The 24,344-nt window shown below is 38.3% G+C and overlaps 1 protein-coding gene across 3 annotated transcripts in view; it reads left to right on the plus strand.

Annotated features, from left to right (window-relative positions):
* Positions 1 to 24,344, plus strand: part of LOC115431749 (potassium voltage-gated channel subfamily H member 7-like) — a 114,123-nt gene that overhangs the window by 25,631 nt on the left and 64,148 nt on the right. For all 3 annotated transcript variants that reach the window (XM_030152394.1, XM_030152403.1, XM_030152409.1), the window contains exon 3: positions 11,509 to 11,664. In XM_030152394.1, coding sequence (XP_030008254.1) covers positions 11,509 to 11,664 — 156 coding nt within the window. The remainder of the gene's footprint in view (positions 1 to 11,508; positions 11,665 to 24,344) is intronic.

Raw genomic sequence — 24,344 nt, forward strand, 5'->3', positions numbered from 1 at the left:
AAATCATTACCTCATTTCAGTTCATCAACTCATATTCGAATATTTATGGGAGTTGCATGTGTTGGCAGCTGGAATTGAGTCAGCGGGAAGAGCCAGCATATTTTTGCTGTTTGAAACAGCCACCAAATCGAGGATGTGGTTAAAGTTGGATAGTCAGTTGTGTATGTAGCACTGTGTAAGTTACCTGCATGAATTGCTTCATTATGTTCAACATCCATTCCCAAAGATGCAACATGAGTCTTCGGAGATTTTGTCTGGGTTGTAGAATATATATATACAGGGTGGGGAGGCAAAATTTACAATGAACATTTAGTTGTTTTTTCTCAGCAGGCACTATGTCAATTGTTTTGAAACCAAACATATATTGATGTCATAATCATACCTAACACTATTATCCATACCTTTTCAGAAACTTTTGCCCATATGAGTAATCAGGAAAGCAAACGTCAAAGAGTGTGTGATTTGCTGAATGCACTCGTCACACCAAAGGAGATTTCAAAAATACTTGGAGTGTCCATAAAGACTGTTTATAATGTAAAGAAGAGAATGACTATGAGCAAAACTATTACGAGAAAGTCTGGAAGATACTATTAAAGAAGAATGGGAGAAGTTGTCACCCGAATATTTGAGGAACACTTGCGCAAGTTTCAGGAAGCGTGTGAAGGCAGTTATTGAGAAAGAAGGAGGACACATAGAATAAAAACATTTTCTATTATGTAAATTTTCTTGTGGCAAATAAATTCTCATGACTTTCAATAAACTAATTGGTCATACACTGTCTTCCAATCCCTGCCTCAAAATATTGTAAATTTTGCTTCCCCACCCTGTATATATATATATACATATATATATATATAAAATAAAAAAAAATTAAACTTTCAACAAGTGCAGGGGGAGAGAAATGAGTCTGTAAACTCTGCATAGGGCTACACAATTAATCAAATCACATTTGTGATTGTAATACCAGCCAGTGTCATTAAATGTTTGCATAAGGCTGCCAAGATTTAGGGGGATTTATGGTGATTTAATTGCAGAAGTTAAGTAAAATTATAAATGCAACCTCTGTTGTATTATTTTGGTTTGGATTCTTGACACTGATAAATACTATCTAATACATGGATTTTAAGTTTTTGTGTTCTTAATGTACATTTATGTTTGTATCTTTGGCTTGACATTTCTAAAAAAGTAAAAGCACGTTTTCCTCAGAATAACAACTAGAATATACGGTATATATATTTTTTCATCAAATAGTGTAGCCATAATCTATACAGTTAAAATGTGCATGTGTGTTACTAATAAGAGGGGGAAATATGAGATGGCTTGAATGAGATGGCTTGATTTCATTTAATATGTATTTTTTCACATACAGAAGTAAGTTGGCAGCAGCACTCAAACATACAGTATATCTTTTCAAATGATTAGTTTACCTATTCAAGATAATGTTTTATATGTGTTATATTATCAAATGGAAGATACTTTTTTTATCCACAACTTTAATTAAGAACATTAATATACCATATAGCCTACATAGAATATGTTAAAACAAAATTTTCTGCCAGTATCAAGTGATTTAGTGTACATCTTCTCTTTAAAATAATGAACCTTATGTAAAACATGGTTTCAGACATAGATCCAGGAGTAGTGGCTTGTTAGAGCAAGAAAATCGTGCACTGCGAGCATCGAGCTCCTGGTGTAGTCATTCATAAACTGATGTAGTGCTCACCTCACGATGTAAAGTCAAAGAGGAGACAATGATGGTGCTGCAGTGATTGACTCAGACACCTAGACACAGGGTCACGGAGCAATCCGGATGCGTTGATTTGATGACAATTAGCAGCGCCGAGCCGAGGACGCTTCCAGCTGAGCTTTTGACAGAGATGGGGAGAGAGACAAAGTGAGAGAGATGTCAGTGTAACCCCTGAAGCATTGTAGCGCCAACCAACAGCTCCCTGCCACTACAGTCTGAGCTCATACATACACACACACCTACTTACATACACTGCACACATACACATACATTGTCCATTAAGGCAGGGCAACAGCACAGGCTACAGTTTAAAATGATTTTGACTGCAATACTCTTGGCAGTGATGTGTCCAAATGAGGGCGATCAAGATTCCCATATGCCACCATCTCCACAATCACTGTCAGATGCAACCAGTCAGCAAATGTTGAACTGGTGTGTGTCTGTGTGTACGTGCACATATATGTGTGTGTGTGTGTGTGTGTGTGTGTGTGTGCGTGCGTGCGTGCGTGTGTGTGTGTGTGTGTGTGTGTCAAAGAGAAGGACTTGTCCAGTTGGTTTGTATGTGTGTGGGCTGCACCTGGTTTCCTGACTGAGCACACACCAAGCTGTATTATCTTAATTATTGATAGTGGAAATAGAATCTAATGAAATTTCCAGCATCTTGAAACCAGAACTCCTCACACTGCACTGCATATGAGCTCACACAAACACTCAGCGATTCTTATTTGTTAAATAATTAAAGTTCCTCAGAGTGTGTAAAATGTAGTTGTAATAACATACAAGGAATCCCTGTTGTCTGGAACCTGGCTTTACAGTGATACAACAGCAGCTGGACCCTGGCGGGCTGAAACAGTGAAGCGGAGCTTTTAAGAGATAGCGTGTCCAGGATGTTCAAAGTTATCTGTCTGTTCTTAGCACTTAGGATAATGGCCTCTACTCTTTCCCAAAACTGCTGTTTGCCCTTGATATGGATCTACATCTTAGTGGCAGCTAAGTTTTCAATGGGAATTTTCACTGGTTAAGTATTGGAATCATCTTTTGATCTTTTAGAAATGTTTTGTCAGTTTTCTAAGACAAAAAAATAGTTGCATTGAGCTTTTTATTTGAATAGTTTATGATAATGCTAAAGAGTTTTGGAGGTCCATGGTAAATTGAAAAAGTATAGTCATGAATTTCCAGTATTATTTGGAATGATGGAATGTTCTCTTTGCTCCTGAACTCTTTAAAGCTGCAGGGTCAGGAGGAAAACAGGAAAAAACTCACCTGGAAAATACATCTTCCTTCTGTAGCTCCCTCCTCTCAGTCAAAATCAAATGACTAAATATAAATAATAATGACCTGATGATGTTTCTTGCTATTATGGAAAAGTTTTCCAAGCTCCCCCACACTGACTTGTTGCTACTTTGTCATTTGGTTCTATAGCGTTAATTTGTCACTTACATCTGATGCTCAAGAGATACCTTCACAAATGACAGTACTGTATTCACTTTATTCACATTCATTAATTCGATTTTCTGAGAGGGGAAACAAGTACACACTTGTTTTTAAGTGCTACTATTAATAATAATAATGGATTAGATTTATATAGCGCTTTTCTATGAACACATACTCAAAGCACGTACGGAGGATCCATTATTCATTCACTCTCACATTCTCCCTCTGGTGGTGGTAAACTACATTTGTAGCCATAGCTGCCCTGGGGCAGACTGACGGAAGCGTGGCTGCCAATCTGCGCCTCCGACCACCACAAAACATTCATACGCAATTATACACCAGTGTGAGTAGCAGCACTGGAGGCAAGGAGGGTAAAGTGTCTTGCCCAAGGACACAGCAGCACATGGACAGAGCGGGATTCGAACTACCAACCCTTCGGTTATTGGACGACCTGCTCTACCATCTGAGCCGTGGCCGCCCCAATATTATTTTTTCATTAGATATTTACTTTCTGAATCATGGAAAATCTTGTCACATACTGTACATTGCATGCCTGGAATTGAAACACGTTGTTTGGAATGATGTTTGAGCAGTTTGCAGATGTTTCCAACTTTCAAATGGTCAGTGTACAATCTACAAATACCTTTTCCTTTTAGAGAAATTAAGCAACATTTTAGACCATTATATCTTTGAGTCTTTGTCCTCTGTATTGCAGTGCAAATTTCAGAAAAAAACATGCTGGCATCAATAAAAACTGTGAATGAATGATGAAGTGGAACTGCCTCTTGATTCCCAATTACTAGTAGTTATAAGTATGTTTTATTTTTCAACTCTTAGCAAATTGGAAATACTCTTATGAATATGAAGAAATATACTTTAATCACCTTTACCCACAGTGGAAGAAGACAAGGAACTTAGTTGACCTTGATCAGTTGTAACTCATACATGTCCAAGAGGTGAGCCAAGAGCCACGGACGTAATTTCATAGTTGTGTATCGTATTAGATGTGTGTGTATGGGGGGTGTATTGGGTAGCTCTGTGTAACGAAAGGTACAACTCTGTGGGAACAGTTGGTGAGTGGTCTATCAGTGAAACACAAGAGTGTCCTTTTGCTGAACTTTCTTGTGAAGTCCAACAGCGGTGTTGCTTTCAGTCCAAACCTCAAGGTCAAATAACTCAAAACCCCCTTAGCTGCATCTGTTATCCAAATTGTTCTTGAGAAAACTTGTTAACTTGCATGAATAGCCACATTTATGTCTCCTCATATAATAGTGTTTATTCCATGACTAATGTTTTTGGGTGGACCAGTCACTCAAGTAGTTTATTAAAGATGCAAACAGTCTGAAACAAATCAACATAGGTGACTTTGAACGCAGAGCCTTACTGTTTTAAGTCTTTGGGTTTGTCAGTGTTAGAGTGAATCCGCAAAATACCTGAGGGAAGATGACGCTAAACAACGCAGCTTTGGTCTGAAAACAATAAAGAGCTGTGGCATACTGTGATTTGGCATATTCTTGTGTATGCACTTGGTAGCACACTGTGCTGTCATCCTGCCGAGCCATCTGTGTAGCAACAGATTACCAGGTAGCCCTATTAATCCAGGTAGGCTGCACCGCGTCAGTGCGGAAATGAAGCCGAGTGGAAAATGTTTAAATCGATAAGACCCACGTATCCACTCAGGCTTAAGGCTTGTGGTCTGACTTTGACAGACAAGGGTAGTGCAACAAAGCAGTAAAGCAGCGGACTTACTGTGCTGCTGTGTATCATGCTTACTGTATTTTGTGGATTTTGTGATGTTTGTGAGGATGACGGGCAGTTCTGTGGCTATCACCCCGATTTCACCTTGGCAAACTTTGAGAGTATTTTCCTCTCTCAAAATGCAAGTCAGCATTTTTTTTCTATCCGGTGTCCTCGGAGGATTAGAGACCAGAGAAGAACAGATTGTGTTTCTGTTTCTGTTTTAGCCCATCCATCCATGACTGTAAATTTCAGTCAGGGAAGGAGGACGCTGAGTCATTTTGTTTTTCAGAGCATGTCATTTTTTGCTAAATGTATTTCTCCGGAGGTGGAGATGAAACCTGATGTATCGGGTTAAGATGCTTTGCTCCTCTTAGTTCCCTATAAATATTCAGGTCAGAGATGTTCTGACTAAACTTGTTTGTGCCTTTCAAAGGTGCATTCTCTCATTACACTGCACCATGTAAACCAGCTCCATCGCCTGCTTATTAGATTTATTTGAACAGAGAACATTCTGCTAATTAATGCTGCCGGCAGGCTGTGTGTGAACGCCTGTGTTTTGCGTGTGTGAGCCAGTGTCTGTCTGTGGAGTGTGCTGACTGAGATCTGTGAGCCTCATTAGTGTTTGTGTGCTTCATGTGTACATGGTTGTCTGTCTGCGTCTGTCTCTATGCCAGTACGCAGCTGAGAAATGTAAATGTTATCTCTGTTTGCAAGTGTGCACGGATGTGTGCCTCCCCACACTTGCGGGTTTGTTTATGACCCTCCACAGAGGCAGGCTGTGCAGGTAGATGGGCAGAAATTTGCATCTGCAGCAGCACCAGGGATCTGTTTGATCTGTCCACTTATAACACATCAGGTGGCCTTCCTGCAGAGAACATAGGCAGCTATCTCATTTCCCACAGGTAGCGAGCAGGCTAAGAGAGGCATGGTAAGAAGTAAGAAGAGTGAGAAACAAAAAGACAAAGTGAGAGAAAGAGCATCAACAAAAGAAAGCAGATGAGGACTGTGATGGATGTAATAACAGTGCAGGTTAACAGTTAAGAAAAGAGTGACAATCACAGATAAGGAAATGATAAAAGGCAGAGAGTGAGAGGCATGGCAGTGAATGAGTGGAAAAACATAAATGATAATGGGAAGTGGAGGGCAAAGAGAGGACAATAGAAAATAAATCATATCAAGAATTTGATGAGACTTGAAAATTAGCACATTCTGGCTAACACTATTTTATAATTTCTCTACTTGGATACAGTTTTAAAACACTAAGGGCCTGATTTACTAAGATTGCAAATAACGGGTGCAAATGTGCTTGCTCACCAGCACTCATGGCAACAGTGTGCTGGAATGATCCAGACGCATGGAAATGTAACACTACGAGGAGTTTTGTCATAGAACATATTGCATGCAACATATTGCTCCTTGTGACTGGCCCCAAATCATCCCCTAGTTCAATTCAATTCAATTTTATTTGTATAGCCCAATATCACAACAAGGTTATCTCAAAGGGCTTTACAGAGTCAGTTGGATGTAAACAACAGTCAGATAAACAGCAAGAAGATGAGTAGCGTCCTGGGCATCCCCTGTCCTTAGACCCTCCTAGTTCATCAAGAAGTTCTAAATGGCACTGCTGGGTTGGCGATACGTCTCAATTATTTGTTCTTCCATCATTCCAAAACTGTTGACACGAGCAGAAAAGATTTGCTTTTTGCATTGCCTTTGGCTGTGCCCATGCCGCCTCCTTGCCACAACTGCAGCCAGTTTTGCGTGAAGTTGTGCCAGTTAAAACCTGCCTTTCAGATGGACCAAATATAGAAACAAAATCAGCCACCCGCAATCTGTTTCAGGTTTGGTAAATCACATTTCACGCACTAAATAAATATTTGCATGTATTCCTCCCAATAATTTTGCTCATTCTGGCAGAAACGCTCATATTGCATATTCATCAAGGCAAACACGCTAAATGAGTTGCGCGAGCTATTTTGCCCATCGAGAGACACAACTCTCAGTGCGTCCTGTTAGTAGATAAGCTTCAGTGTGTTTTTGCGTGCACAGTAAAGTTTGCGCATGTTTTTACGTGCGCAAATCTTTAGTAAATCATACCTCAAGATGCAGATGCTATAGTTTTGTTCTTGCTCACTCACCGACTCACTTTCAACACAAGTGGCACTAAATGTTACTCTCTTGTGATTTCTGCATTGTCAGCTGGACCTCTCTACCTTTCTCACATCATGAATACACACAGACATACCTCCTCTCTTTCATATTCAAATAGGCTGGATTTGCATGAATGAGCTGAAGCTGTCGATACACAAGCCAACATGATGATGCAAAATAGTGTGACAATGACAAACACAAACATACATTTGAGTCAAAGCAGAATAATTGAGAATATAACATAGATGCATACACACTGACTGAGCATCCTACATCCTCATCTCACTCCCCTGATACACAAACATGCCACCGTTGAGTCTCCTCCATCCAGTTCCAACCATTATGCTTTCTAGAACATAATACTTAGCTCCCATGAATTATAAATGCCTATGGATTCCAAGCAGCTTATTTTTAGATGCCTGCACACGCACAAACATGCACACATATATTACTTTACAAAGTTTGGGTTACACCCCCTCTTGAGGCATGCAGAAGTTATACACTGCTCTGTAGTGGGCTTGTGTGTGAATGTGCATGTGTGCTGAACTTATGATTGTGTATGTTTATGTTTTTGATGCATAAGTTCTGTGCTGTGAGTATTGTGTTTTGAATGAAAGTGGAGCCAAGCAGTGAAGTTGTATAGTCACAATGTATATGGTATTTCATATTCAGTGTTCTTTTTTTTCTTTGTCGATGGTAGCATATTGAACCATATAGAAAAAAAGTTCCAAAAATGTGCATGCTGTTATTTGGCTTAGATTGCTTCATTTATGCTCATAATATAATATTCCAGAAAAATTAGGTACCATCAGAGTTCAACATACAGTGGGTTTTCTGGAAAAGTTAAACATTTTTGACAAGTCATAAAGATAATTGGCCAGCTTAGGAAGAGCAAGCTTTAAGGTTCATTGTAGCCAATTAAAATTATCTGAGGGCAGATATTGATGGACTGCGTATTATCGATGTTTGACTTGACAACAATCAAATAATTCTTATGTCTGTTCCCATAGGAGCCCCCGTGTTGACTCATCATGGATCTTTAATCAATCTTTCATCATAACGTTTAAAAAAACTCACTATTACAAAATTTTAACCCAAATTCCTACAAATTAACTTTACATTGAGCTTTTTAAGATGGTTTTACAAAGGTATTAATGAAATCTGTTCGATGTATCAACAACAAACTTGGTGTGTGGTTTGACTCCACTACAGTGAGAAGCAAAACCAGTGAGATTGTAGACCCCGGTCCCTTAGATCAGGGCTCTGTAACTCACACTTCCCGAACCAGATGTGTGCCTTAATCCTCTCTCCAAAGTACCCCTGTAGCTTTGTCAGAAAACATGATTTTTAATATTTTGCTGGCAGCCCCGTTGGTGTGGGCTTGAAGCCATTCTTACATAGTCCAACAGTAAAAGTGTTCAGCCTATACACAGAAACAAAAAAGTTGCCAAATTCAACAAAAACCCAATTTGCAGTTCTACACATGCCATTGTATGTCCAAAAATCCCAAATGACTCCTTTATTTAAACTGTATTATTTCATAAGTGCAATGTGGCAGAAAGTCATAGAGCCATTTTTTCAATTTTTTTGTTTTAAAAAAAATCTTAAAATTGTAAATGTTGCCTCAGATTATATCTACCATGATGAATAATTCCATTATGATACAAATACACTAAAATTCGTATACAGTGTATGTATAAATAAATTATTTTACCTTTCAAGCACTTAATGTTTCTATCATGAGTTGTTTTTATGTTACATGAGGGGGAAAAGATGAGATTTCAGTATCTCAGTACTGTCTATTCTGTTATCAGAGTATGAAAGCTCATCCAATATGGTATATTTAGATGTTAAAATATGCCCTCAAATTTGGATTGTTTTCCAGACCAGCAAGAAATTGATCATGATATGTTCACCCAGATATTATTATGCGGTATATGTGGGATTTTTTTTCTCAGCGTAACAGCTGCCTTTATGCCTTCATCCAAATGATGAAAGATCCTTTAAAAGTTAGACAAAATTTCACCTTCACATCATCAAACTTGAGACAGATGTTCTTCTCATCAACAGACCAGTCCTCAAACAGATTTAGATTTATTTTGTATTTTCTTAAGCATTTATCAATTACTGGTTCAATTCTTGGTCATTTAACTAAAGTTATTATCAGTGCCTTCAGACATACATGATCAAATCAAGTTGCCATGGAAACACTGCCTTGATGAACAGCTACTATTTTAATATTAATTTTGCTATCACTAAATTTAGTGATTATTTCTTTACTTTTGTCTAAAGTAGCAGCTGTCTTTAGTAGATAATTTCACTCCGCATATGAACCCTCTAGAAACGGTTTTCAGTTGGAGGCAGACAGAGTAGTTTTTTTTTTTTTTCCTCTCTGTGCCTGTTTCCATAGAAACTGACATGTTAATTTTAATTGGCAAACAAAGTGAATTGATAGGATTTCAAATTAGTCTTATCTCTGTTGAGCTTCTGTTTGTGTATTAAGTCAACAATCTGCTTTGAGATTTTCATGCAATCCACTATCTATTTTTAAAAATCCTCCCATTAAAACATTTACAGAACTCAGACTGGTCCACTCGTCTTGTGGTGTCTCAAAGATGCGTCCACTTCGACTATGGTCTTTTGCATAATGTCACTTGAGGAGTGATAGTATGTGCCCCTACTCCCACTGGCTAAAATGAATGACTCCATCCACTGATAGTGACACTGATGTACTGTTAGGGGCAGCGTCCTGCTTAGCCCAGTGGAATCAGGGCTCCCCATACATAAATCAAAACCTAGTCCAGTAAAGTGATCGGTTTGGGATTTTTCTGCGCAATCACATTTCTATACCAAACTATACAACATAAGAAGATAGTAGGAAGCACCTGCAATTATTTTGTGTGTGTGTGCAAATGCATATGTTTTATGCAGGCAATGACACACACTTTTTGTGAGCAGAGTCAGAATAGCACTTGAGTGTGTTTGTGCAGCAGTGTGTCTGTTTTCCTAAAAAAGAATCGCTGTAGGCAGTGTGCCTGCTGGGCAAGCTATAAATAGCTCTCTGGTGACGGCAGGACTTACAGCGTAACGTGAGAGAGAGCATCTTCCAGAGATGTCCATGTTCATTATTTAAAAGCTATACATTTAATCTTCTGCATCAGGACTGACAGGCAAATCTTCTGTACATCTCATTTAGCAAAATGTAAGAAACTGGGAAGTCATACAATCTGCATACCATCTGCTCAACACAATCAGTCCATCTGATCAAAATACTGTACATTATCCTTAAACAATTAAGAAGGCTGGATATTTATTCTGAATACAGGTTGTCAGAATCAGTATTTCACACTGTTTTTCTGCAGTTTGATAAATGACGAACATTTAGTCATGAGACATTAGTACAAAGGCAGCATTGCTTTAATTTACCTCCCACAGTGCAGTCATCAGCAATTCTAATAATTGGGGTTTAAGAGCTGTAAGCAATTATTTTTCAATGAGGCCAAGACTTTCCAAAGCACAGATTGTGAAAATGACAAGGAAAGGTTTCCCAAAGGGCTTAGGTGCCATGTTTTCATGTTACCTTTGTACATTTTCCCCATCATATTTGTGAAAGAAAACTGGCAACAGAGTTTTGTTTTTAGTTGAAAAACTTGTGCCTTTTGGATGTTTTGAGGTCTTCCTAAAAGAAATTTTATAGTTGCTTTGGGCCATCATTATTACCATATCTGAATACAAAATTTGGGGGAGATTAAAAAAATAAAAAAGTTTCAGAAGAAATCAACTGCAGACAGTGGACCAAGCATTACAGGCTCCCCACATTGATTTTGCACCAGTTTGGCTTAGGTGCTGCACTTAAGTCTTATAATGGCAGGGAAAATGCAGGGCCTAACACACATTCTGGCTGGATTGCAATTTGTGTTAGCAACGCATAATGATGAGTTTGAACACCTTCTCTTGGGTATCACATCATGGAATAATTTGGGGAATGTGTTGATGTTAATACTGGGTGGGCAGTATATTTTTTCTGTTCTACACTGTGCAGTGCCCATTTCAAGGGTAGACATAGGGCATGTCTGGAGCTGTGAAATCATTCAACTCCAGAGGCTTTTCTCTCAGTGGACCTCTTGACCTTTTCACCCTCAATTTCCTGCCAGACCTTCTGTGCACACAGCTTTATCTTAAATAAGACTTTGAGTGTCAAAGAGTGTTAATAGAAGAGGTCAAAATGTACTCCAAAAGCTTTGATGTTGCTTTTATTGTAAATGCAAACAGAAATTTTGTGAATGCAGAAGCAGAAGTGCTTATTATATTCCTGGAGCTCATAATTCCAAAATTGATTAACTGATTGCAGTGGGGCATGTAGCAGTTCTATCACACACAAAACATTAATGTTTATTACCCGCTCTCTAACATGGATTTAATTTTCTTTTGGATAGGTTCAAACTTCCTCTGCGCCACCCATATCATCCCTGTGAAGAACGAGGAAGGCGTTGTCATGATGTTCATTCTCAACTTTGACTACATCCTGGAGGAGGGCAGCAGCGACTCGCTGGAGAGACTCAACCACACATCGCCATCCAAAGCTGACCAACGTAAGTAAAGGCCAAAGAGGGTTAGAGGGACTCAAAGCCTTAATCCTGTTTGCGCTGTTGCTGTGGTATATGTACTGACATATATATTGCACGTATAGTGGGACTCTATTTGGTGAACAAAAGAAAAAGCCACAAGATATTATTGGAAAGATGTGAAGAATAAAGGAAGTGATAATGTAATTGGCTGTGACCTTTAACTTCTAACCTTCTCCCACATCTCTATCAATTTGTACCTTTATCTATTCCACACAGTGTCTTAAGAAATTACAGTGACCCTTGCATTAATGTGAGGCTGCCTTCAGCAATGACGTATACACTGTTTCCTGCTTAAGCTGTATTATGGTTAGATATATCTCTCACTGCAGCGATCTCCAGCTTGTGCATTCATTTCACTTGTTCCTACACTGCAAGTGACAAAGCCCTGTTTCCGGGAAGTGAGTCTTTGTCTTAATAATATATCCCAGCCAATGTTGAGATGGATTTCCTTAAAGAGTGAGCCCATTTAAAACTGAAATACTAGTGTGTCATCGTGGTGTTTCACTTTCTTCATTTTTAGCAGTTTCTTTTAAAGTAATTTTTCAGTGGCTAGACGATTAACTGTAGTTTTAAGGGGTTTGCCCATCCCACTGGCAGATGTAGTTGCTTAATACTCGACAGTTTGATTGTATGTAACAATATCTGGCTTCTTTCTACCAGGGCTGTTTTGTAGTGTACACAGCAGTCAGCAGAAACCATGACTGCAGCTGCAGGAATTCCCTGCTAGACAGCTTTTTGGCATGTTGACTCCAGCGTTTAGCAGACACTGATGCCTTAGCTTGACATCATCTCAAAGGTCTGGCCCAATTATACCTCAAAGCCTGCCAGGATGGCCTGATGAACTGCTCAAGAGAGGACTATACGTCCCAAAGCTGTCGGTGTAATAGTGTGTAATGCCATTCCCCAGTGGTGCTCTTGAACATACTCTTGATGCCTCCAATGTCTCTACTCTCCATTTTCTGTTTGTGACATATAAAACAGTGACATGGAGGACTAGAGGTCACCTCTAGATGTCTGTAATTGGATGAGGCCCCTAACAGGCTGCACTGCCTCATGGGGAGTGTGGCTGAACAAGTGGGATTGCGTGTGCTGAGTATATAAACAAGTGTAATATGTGTCTTTCTTTGTTCATTTTGTTAGTGTGTCTGTGTAGGCACACATATTATATGGATAGGCTTTACCTCTTTCAGTTTTCTCCACTGAAGAAACAGCCGTACTGGAAGGAATGCAGATATTCTTAAATATTACCGAATTGTCTTGTATTCAGCGAATTTTGATGACAAGATTTCTTAAAATCACAATACATGTTTAGCCACTAAAGAAGCTGAGCAAGTAATCTCATGCTGATGAAAACAATCATATTTCAGGGTACTGGGATTTTATGCAAATTGATACTGGTTGAATCCAACACAATATAGGATGGAATATCTTACATCAAATGAGACATATTGATACTAATGATAGATTTCAAATTAAAATCAGACTTGACAAGATAATTGTGCATTTCAGAAAATAATTATATATAATTATATTAATTAATTACATATATATTTGTAGAAACAAGGCTTCCTTACTTCATTGGAGTTCATTTATTTGCGTCATAAGGGAGCTCATTGTTGAGTGAAGGCTCTCAGACAGTCCTCTAATGGAGTAGCCCTCAATGAAATAAGCTTATCTGAATATCTAAGTGGGCGTCCCTGCAGATCTCGAAGTGAAGTTTTTGTTTACAAGGTCAGGTCTCAGTCTGGACATCCTCTCTCAGCCTACACGCAACCTCTGCCTCTGCCACCGCATGGATTTTCACAGTGAGCAATGCCTATCTTGCGGACTTGTTTCATCACATAATTCATCTTTCCTTTAAAACCCAAGAGACCTGACTTTACATTTTCATTTACTAGCAGATGGACTGAGGTCGCAAATTATGAATAGTGCCGTATAATTTGAGTACATCACAGATAAAGATACGATTTTAACTGTGAGTTTCCTGATGTTGCTGAAATAACTCCACAATATGCACAAGAGCGGGTGGATGTAGAAGTGTGAGTTGATGATCAATGTGTTATACTAGCTACACTCCTTCTGCGGAACGAGCAGTCATGCATTAGGTGTGATTTATCCATTGCGGTTCAGCAATGGTCCATCCACCCGGAAGCCATAGTAGGGTTTTCCTATTTTGCATCTGTGAGTCGAATGCAAGATCTGTTCACACCTGGCATTAACATGGATCTTGGGTGACCTCTCAACAAGCAGACTGCTCTAAGTGTGTCTGTTGACACCTGACATTGAAAGGAATCTCTTCATTCCTCTTAAGTGATCACTTTAGATTTCACATCCCCACACATAATGCAAATAAATACATATATACTTTACTTTTGCTTTAACTGTTGGCATTTTAATGGTTCTTCAGTGTGACACAGACTAACTGAAAATGTGGTCAGATCAGCTGGATCTCAGGCTGTTCAGGACTTGGTGAGAACATGTATTTGTCATGATCTAATCACAAGTGAAAAGATCTAATGCCAGTTATACATGCACTGATCACACAGCCATATACTCTGTGGACAAAAATATTAGGACACATTTCCTATTCCTATTAGTTCATTTCAAATATTATTGTGTTAAAAATGCCTTTGTCATTTGTTGTCAGTAATTATCATGATAAATGTCAAACCAATATTTCTTGATCAGTTAATGGCTGATTTTTCCTCTTGAGTGAGAGTTGAAGAAACCAGATCATTATTTGTGTTTTAAAATTATTCTATATGGTCAGAACTTGACAAATATCTATCTTTTAAAATGGGAAAAAAAATGTTTATTTATTATATTTAATGCAATATAACATTATATTATGACATATGTCATTATGGTTTTGTAGCTCAGTCCCCTGTGAGCACTGAAACATCTGAATTCAATGTGTCCCAGTACTTTTGTCCACATAGTATATGCTGTATGTAACATGTCACATTGTAGGACCTCCTACTGAGCTGAAGTCCTCTGTGGAAGAGACAATCCGTGCACCAATGGCATAATATTAGAGTGCTTTAAAGACACATGAAAATTACACAAAACAATGCATAGAAATACACTACTATCCAAGGTGCTAATTTTTTTTTATTTGTTAAAGATGTAGGAAACATCTGGAAGATTAACCATTGGATTTTTGATGGATTCTGTTTTGAGACATCTCCATAAATACGTGAAATCCTTTAATTTTACCTGAAGTATATAGTATATATCATATCCTAAAACTTAATACACTAGATATCTTGTATCACACCTTTTCCCATACTCAGCACATTGATCTTTGATATATCCTGTTTTGAGATATTGGATACACATTTACATTAGAGAGAGAGAGAGAGAGATAATGCCAAAGAATGAGTCATTCATTGAAATTACAATATGAATGTTTATTATTCTAATATATTAAACATAATGAGAATCCTTGCATGTATCGCTTACATTTCATGAACAAATCCTTTGTTTACTTGAGAATCCAACTATTTCCAATAAAATGCATGCCACTATCACTTATTTTTCTCTGAGAGGAAGTAAAATATTCAGTTTGTGTAATCTGCTTTAAATTCCTGAACAATCGTTAAGCACTTCAAGACTCAAACATCTATAAATTGTATGCCATGCAAGACTACTAAAAAAAGGAAACTAATTTAATGCCTTCAGGAAAATGAAAGCCTGAGCTATGTTCTTTGCAGGTAGAGCAGGAAAGTGAGATCTAATCAGAGGTGAAAAGTCAAGATGCCAGGTGTGAACAGATGTACTTAGAGATGTCCACTTCATCAAAATTACATAAAATGCATGTGAAAGACAACAGGGCCTCAATGTGTCCACTGTGTGTTAGCGTCTGTATTTAGAGCCACTTAGGATTGGATCCCCCAAGACTCATGTTAATGCCAGGTCTTATCAGTGCCACAGATAAGTGATAGAATTATGGAAAAACAGTACCTTAAGGAATCAAAATGTTTAATATGTGCAGGTGCAACAGCAGTGAAAAAATAAGGGGACATCATTACACTTCAGAGCTTAGCTATATAAAATGTGATATACATCAAAAGGCTGAACAAGTTAATTTTATCTTTTCATATTATAATCACATGGCAGCATCAGTCACCAATCACTCAGTATTTGTACCCAAAGAATAAAATCATGTCTTCAGCTGCAAATCAGAGGAATATACTTCAGAACTGCCAGACTGTCAAACTGTTAGCAACTTTGTAATGAAAGAAATCCCCCCCACCCCACCCCACCCCCCAAAATGTTTGACTGCTGTTACCTCTGGCTCACTGGTATCACACTTTAATTTTCTTTGCAAATAAATGAGTGCAGGGCAAAGTGGGTACGCAGCAGAATTCATTTTATTCTCTGGAGCTGATGAGTAATAGGAGTTCTGGGAGCTCAGGTAAACACTCTGTGAGGTTAAAGAACGCAGCATGCAAATCAGTTAGTAAGCATATTAAACACAGTGTTGCCATTTTTGTATTTGAACTGCAAAGAGAAGAGACAGAAATGAAAAGGACACAAAATGTTAAAGACACAAAATGTCCTACTCTAACCAAAGGCTGTATTTTTATTGTTTTCTCTCTACATCTCCTTGATGTCTAAATCTTACACACATTTCAGAAGGGCATTTCACTCAACAACCTCGGGATCTGAGGGCCCAATTAATATGCGATGCAAATATTACTATCCGGTATCATAGCAACAAGGGCCACTGGGTATCCATTGGTTGGTTAAAGCTGCTGGTGAGTTTTTGCAGAGAAAGACGAGAGGGTTGAAGAGGGAGATGTGAAAAGAAAACACACAAATACTAACAGCACTCTTAAGGCAGGATATCCCTGCATGGTTTAGCACTTTCAATATCACAATTAAAAATACCTACTTACAGTATGCTCTTCACACACCATAAATGCGTGACTGAATTATGAGCTAATTAAAGGATTTGTGCCTTATGTTTATCCTCCTGGCACAGTGATTAGAAACAGAGCTTGGAGCTTATGAATGCTCATGAGCTTCCATTCATTCAGTGTGTAAGTGTCATTTTAACTCTTGCAGCTGGTGTTAAAGTCACACTGTCAGGGGGGTTTCTGTGGAGCTGAACCACCTTGATGTGATGGTGAAATGTAATAGTTTGCAGGTAGGACTGTTATGATAATTAAATTTATTTCAATGGGCGAAGGTAAATTTTGAAGATTTAGGCAAATGTAATTTCAGAAATGAAAATATCATTTGTAACTATGGTTTTTATTCTCGGCCCTCACCGCAGAGTATTGTTATGGGTTTGTCATCTGTCTGTCCGTCCATCTGTCCGGATTTGCAGAAAGTTAACCGTGCACTGATATGTCAGGCCACTGGGTGTCAGTAGTGCGACTGATAAGTCAGGCAGAGGGTTGTCAAGTGTGCGCACGTTATGTTATTATAGTATAATCCCTTGATAATAAGAACTGTTTCCAGGGAATTGTTTTCAAAAGGAGCATGCTGACTCCTCTGAGTCCACTATATTTCTCCAGTAGCTCATAACAGACTCCTCTTTCCTTTTTTCGTTATTATGGAAGGTGGTGTCCAGTGTTAGGGTGCAGTACTGTCACCTACAATGGTTGAGTGTGGACCAGCGTTTACATCCCCTTATTTAAAGTGTAGCTTTCTTCTCTTTCTGAGTCCAAGATCTTTTTGCTCATTGCATATTTCTACAAATTATTATAAAAGTAGGAAAAAAACTGAGATGGAGGTGATCAGTGTCTGACTGTTCATGTACTGATGTGGATAGTAGTTCAGGGACATCCATATGACAGCAAATCACAAGAAACTTATACAGAACCATATGAGGCTCTCCTTTGAGGAGGAGTAATATGAGGAGTTAACTTTTGCCCTTTTGTTTTTTGTTTTACATGGAGGGGTTTTTCTTAACCGGGGAACAGGGGCGCTGCGCCCTCATGCTTTCGGCTAGCGCCCCCTTACCGAAATTCCATTTTTTTATTTTTATTTATTTTTTTTTTTTTACCCCAAAGCTCACAGTTACGCCGTACACTTATTAGTGATGAAAGTTTTCCATTTTTTGCTGGAAATCTGTTTTTTTCCGAAAACTGAGCATATGTTCCGGTAAATTAACTCTTTCTTCGTCAATGACAAGATTTTCCATCAATCCATGTTTTCACTGTTATACTGTAGTTGAAGCTATTGCAGATCATGTGAATTAGTTTCCTTAGTCCAAAAACAAACAATTGAGAAGCTTTTTCGGAAAAATGAAGGACCGGGTGTAAAGTTTTCGAATCACCGTATCCCATAGCAACGCATACAGCACCAGTCACTCTGAATGAGGAAATGCCGACTGCAGGAACCGCGCGCAGTTTCAAAAGCCTTAAAGATGATTATGGAGACAGAGTCCGACAATTCAGTATATGATGGAGCTACAGAAGAACCATTTAGAGACAGGAACATAGAAATAGAAGGTGAGGGAGACGGACACGGAACAAGGGAAACACGGATCCGCTCGGGTCCAACATGGAGGATGAGGAAGACAGAGGTGTGGGAAGGGGGGAACACGGAAAATGACAGACAGGAGGAAGAGAAAAGAGACATTTCTAGTGGACATTCAAGGAGAAGACAGACACACAGACATGGGACAAGACAAAGGACAGCTAGTCTGCATCTGTTAGAGTGAGTTCAGATTCAGACTGAGGACACAGAACAGATTCAGCTGTATAATGTCAGCAGGGACACAGGTAAGACACTGTTTGATTTGGCTTTAGTAGGAAATAAATAAATACAAATATTCATACATAGATAAATAACTAGATGTCCATATAATTATTTACAGATCAAACACAGCAGGTGGTCCAACAGGAGGATGTGGTGCAGCCAAGGAAAGGCCAGAAATCTACAGTATTTAGTGCATTTGCTTCTTGTTTTTCTTGAAAATTAGGAATATTGAAGTGTTTATATCAAAAAACTAAACTAATATGTGGAAGACTCATAATTGATGTATGTAAATGTGTAAAGTTTAGAAGGAACCTGGTGCTTTAGAAGATGTATTGTCTAAAGTTTGGTGTGGATTCCCCTAATATTTTGTGGAATGATGGGATATCTTAGAGCTGTTTGTTATTATTATTGATGTCATTATTTTATTTTGTGATTTTTAATACAGCGTTACTGTTTGTAAACAAGAAAGAGTCAAAAATGTAAATAGGAAATCAGTTTTGACTTGAAAATCAATATCTTTGAAAATAAGCAATTTTCTCAGTTTTTTGCTCAAAATTCAGTTTTTTCCTGAAAATGACAAATATTCAAATGTTTACATCTCACGAACGAATGAAGATAGAATAAAATTGTTTCTTGTGTTTAAAAGTTGAAGTTCTGTTCTTTCTACTGATGTATTCAGTGTTCACATACTCCAAACACAACATTTTCAGTGAGCCTTTGAAGATTAGTGAATATGACCAATCAAAAATAAGTTCAAGTGGTCTTGGCTCGAGGAAACTGATAGAAATGTCGATTTTCTGTCGCAGTACATCCAGAAGACAAGCAATCCAGGTTTGTTACTCATTGAAATCATTCAGAAAAGGTCAGGTTTTTTTTTCTTTCCTCACTTTCATCACTAACTTATAGTTACACAACATGCAATCTTTCCAAAAATGATCTTTTCCCGGTGAAACTACCACAGTAACAACACATGACAATGTGCCTGATCATCAAAAACGAAATAATTATTCCAAAACTATCATAAATATAGTAGCTAGACCGTCTGACAGTTCAAAACGACAACAATTGGTGTCTTTTCAGACCGCGGCGCCATCTTGTTTCCCTTCCTTTCTTGTGACGTAGCTTCCCTCGCCTACCTGTGCTACCTCTTACTAATTTTTTCTAGAAAATCCCCTGACATGTGATAGCAAACTGATGCCATGAAGTGCTCTTAAACCTACCACACTTGCCTGACAAAATGTACATTTGTAGCTTGTGTTGGTATCGCTGTGGTAGTTTTGTATGTTATTTCACATTCACAAGAACAAATGAGGTAAAGGAAAAATTACTGCCCACATGTGAGTCTGATGGTTCACAGAAATAAAACAGCTTCAGCCCATCAGAAAATTAATAGTTGCAGAATCTGACTGAAAGACAGGTGGACTAAACATATCTGATTAGAGCAGTGTTTCTCAGGGGCCGTTTACAAGGCGTAGGATTCAGTCGACTCCGGGAAGATTTCATCGCGGATTAGCCTTCTGTTAACATGGAAACGGTGCCTAGAGTGCCTGAATCCGGAAACTTTTGATACCAGGGTCCAGGGTGGAATGTTATCGATACGCTCCGCATTTCAGCTCCGTGTTAACACGAATCGGAGCGTTCCGGGGTAAAATATGACGTCACCGCATGCGGTTAAAGGCTGTCTAAACCGGAAATCGTTTGTGCGCAGGCGCGTGTTTTACCGCCATTGTTTCACTACAGCTCTACATCGCCAGCTACTGGTCTGGCATGGCCACTACAGCGTATTCAGCTGTTCTCGCGGACTCATGTTAACACAGATCGTTATCATAGCGGCTTCGTCTTAACGCAGAATGATTTTATAACGCAAAGGAGAAATCTTTGCGGAATTAGTTCCTAGTGTTGCCGTGTAAACGTACCCTCAAACTGTGGGGTGGGCCCCCCAGGGCTTACTGGGGGGGGGTCTCTCCTGGGTGTTTTTTTTTCTCCTCAGGTTAGAACATATAGCAGGTGGAACTAATGTTTGGAGTACCCTGGACTCATTTTAGGGATGTACAACAAACAAATCCACTGCCATGGTGTTCTGTCACTAGACTAGACAAAGAGTTCAGGTTTGGAGAATGGACAAGGATTTGACTGGAAAAGAAAAATGTGCAATGTTTCTGTTTTTACAGTTTGTAAACTTTGCACTTTAATGTTCTGAGATGTGCAGTGTAGACTGGCTCATCTCAGCCACTGATACTGTTAAAATGTTCATCTTTGTAACCAAAATTTGTTGTTGTTGGTCCAATATGAACCATCTCGGACCCTGAGAACCTCAGGGACTGGTCTTTTGCTGGTGCCCAGAGTCAGGACTAAACAGGGTGAAGCTGTGTTTCAGTTCTATGCAGCTGAACTCTGGAACAGTCTTCCTGATGATGTGAGACAGACTTCTACTCTGACAATGTTTAGGTCCAGGCTGAAAACGGCTCTGTTCAACTGTGCATAGAACAACTGAAAGGGTTCTATCTGCACTCTCCTCTTTTACTTTGTTTTAATTATTATTTATGTTTTCATTGTAATTGTGTGTTTTTAATCTGTCTCTTTTCCATTTTTGTAAAGCACTGTGAATTGCCCTGTGTATGAATTGTGCTATACGAATAAGTCTGCATTGCCTTGCCTTGTTGTAAAAAAAAAAGTAACTTTATTGTCATAGGTGTAAGATAATTGCACATTTCCTATTTTTATTTGGAAAAATATTGTCTCAGGGAGCAGTCTTGTTGAGTTTATTTGTATTGTTCAAGCAAAAGTCTAAGTCATTTTTAATTTGCACAACAAATTATTCAAGGAAAAGCAAAAAGTATTGTTACGATATTGATGTTTCTTTCAGTAAAAGTTATAATTGCACTGCTGTTACAATGTTGTTGGGGTTGAGGGGGACCTGGAGATTTTTCATCCTCTAAAGGGGGCCCAGCAGGAAAAGACTGAGAACCACTGGATTAGAGGCAATAGCACTGTTTTTTGTCTTTTTTTTTTGGTACAAATTTCAGGACATAGTCATATGGCTCTACAGTATGAAAGGTGAAGGTAGCCTGTTTTTAGATTTTTAGATTTTTTGCATAATCACCATATTGGTGTGTTTTATTACAATGGAGTCCTATGATTCTGCTTCCAACTAAAAAAAACCTTTTAGTGCTCTGTTAAGAGTTTACCTTAATAAATCTAGAGTATGTTAAACACTGGCTCTGGTTCTTAAACTGACCTTTGCTGTTGTATTTTTGCAGCCACCAGGTTGTGATGAGGGGTGCTGAGTTGGTTGCTATCAGTAACTTCACCACTAGATCTTGACAAGTACAATGCACCAAGACTTACAGTTACTTATACTTATATTTGCTTCTGGAGGATTCTGTTGGGTTTCTGTAAATTGGTTTGAGAATCTGGTTTCGACCAGCTCTATATGTTAAGAATCATGAAATAACTATTTTTATGATTTGGCACTATAGAAATAAAATTTGACTAATTGATTGATTGATACCAGTATACCATTGATTAACATCACATGTGCACAGTCCATTGAGTACTTTAAATCTTTTTTAAAGACACACCTATTTGCACTAGTTTTTAATGCAAGTGTGTGACTTTGATTTGTTTTATCTTGTGGCTGTGTTTTAGATGCTCTTTATCCTATTGTTGTGTGTCGGTTTTTATCAGATTTAGTACATCTTATATTTATTCTTATTTTTACTAGTTTTACCATGTCTTGTATTTTTTTATCTACAACTTTGTGCAGCACTTTGAGCACTTTGCGTTATTTTAAATGCGCTATATAAATAAACTTGAACTTGATTAACATAGGAATGACATTGAACGTATGAGTACGTAAATAAAAATTGCATTTCTGTTTGCTTCTGGACTTGATCATTTTCACAGGGTAGATATGATGAATAATATATGCATGGATTACTGCTGTATTGCTGAAATATATGTATTACTGAAACATATGAAGAAATGATCATGATGTTGGATAATGTCGGGTACCAAGCGGAGTTACGTACCTTGAAGAACAGTGAGATATCATTAAATCTCACATTTTTGTTAGTTTTATCCAGTTGTGTTCATAGGAGATAGTTGCTACATGTACCTGATTTGAAGTGAAGTTTCTGAGAACCTCTAAACAGATTTTGCAAAATTGGGGGGGGGGTTCATTAGCTTTTTTTTGCCAAGAAGGAACACCAGCTTTGCTTTATGTAATATCCATGAAAATAAATAATTTATTTAGTCATAATTTACTGTATTGTAGCTAATACATTCCTGCTCTGAATCACCAATTGAATTGAAAACACCATTTGTGACATTGTCAGCATCTGGCAAGAAATTTAATTTAAACACGTTACAATGACCCAAGAAGACACTTACGATTGTGTCTAAAATTAGTTTCTCTCGCCTCCTTGCCAGTCTGATCTAAGTAAAACAAGCATGGAATTAGATAAAGATACATGCCGCTTCCTGCTGAGACTCAAATTAATTCTATTTTACCAGCTATTGTGTGTGAAAACAGCCTGAGCTGTTCCACTCTTTACAGATATTTGAGTTCAATAGGGTATGTCAAACACAATGAGCTGCTGTTTGCTCAAAGAAACACAAAGTGGAGAAAATTATGTGCTATGGTAGTTTAACCATTTTACACCTCTTTTTTTTTTAAGGGTTTTTATGACCTTTTTTGTTTCAAACATGAGGGAAGCAATCTGATATGTATGACATATGTTCAGTGGACTAAATGATTCACAACATGCAGGCCGCGGTTTGTGGTCCATATGTGAAATCTTGCAAGTATTATTACATGTTCACAGATCTTGATACAAAATATGCCTGTTTCTGAGTAGTGTGTACATGTACCAGTAGATGTGTTTTCCCTGTATCTGCGATAGTGTTCATTCAAGCACTCTTCACCTTTTCTTTGCCATTTTCTGCGTAATTTTCCTTCAGAAACTAACTACTGTTATGACTGCAGCAGCCTAAATATCACATTGTGCTACCTTTCCATTAATCTCCCCTGGAGCTATATCACTCACTCATTAACATCCTGCTCATGATCAGTTATGGAGCAGATTACTCTACGCACTACTGCCATTAGAGTATTTCAGCAAATGTCCTCCTCCATGAATAATTGAAGGATATTGAAGTTGAACTAGTGCTTCGGGCGGAACAGGCATTTGTTTTGATCTGCCAGGGTCTTTTTACAGTAGCTGCATTGGCAGGCTTTTCATTGCTATTGGCAAACAAGTATGAAATATCAGCAGGGATGTTGAAGACTGCAAGCAAGTTTTGTTACAAACACACCACAAAAATACAATGCAAGGTCAGTGAGGGTTATGTCGATCCCACTGGCTCATTAAAAACCTCTGTATGCACCATTTTCATACAGTTTGGGTTCTCACGGTAGTCAGTGATGCTCACTCCAATGGTAATTGAGCAACTTAGCTGTTCACTGCCTAGAGGAAGGTAAGGAGATGTTTTCTGCTCAGAATTTATATTCATGGGTCATACAAGCTGCCCTTAAGTTCTGCACAATCAGTGTTTTGATCACCGTAAACTCGTGCTGCATGTAATATTCTCAAAGAAATTTAGCAGAAATAGATTGAGTTCAACCATATTTTACAAACATTTCTTCAGTGATGAATTAACAAGGTCCTTCAAAGGAGAGTAAAAGTAAATACCCTGCATGATAAGTCAAACTCTCAACCCTACTAAGTAGAAGTGCCTAAGTGGAATCAAAGTTAGTAGTTAAAGTATTAGAGGGAAGGTACTGGTTTGCTGCCTGTGTCTGATACATTATTTTATCTGACATGATTAGATTATTATTACCTCCGCCAAGGAGGTTATGTTTTTGCCAGGGTTTGTTTGTTTGTTTGTCTGTCTGTTTGTCTGTCTGTTAGTGTGCAACATAACTCAAA

This window comes from Sphaeramia orbicularis, chromosome 2 (genome assembly GCF_902148855.1).
Source record: "Sphaeramia orbicularis chromosome 2, fSphaOr1.1, whole genome shotgun sequence".
Taxonomy (NCBI): Eukaryota; Metazoa; Chordata; class Actinopteri; order Kurtiformes; family Apogonidae; genus Sphaeramia; species Sphaeramia orbicularis.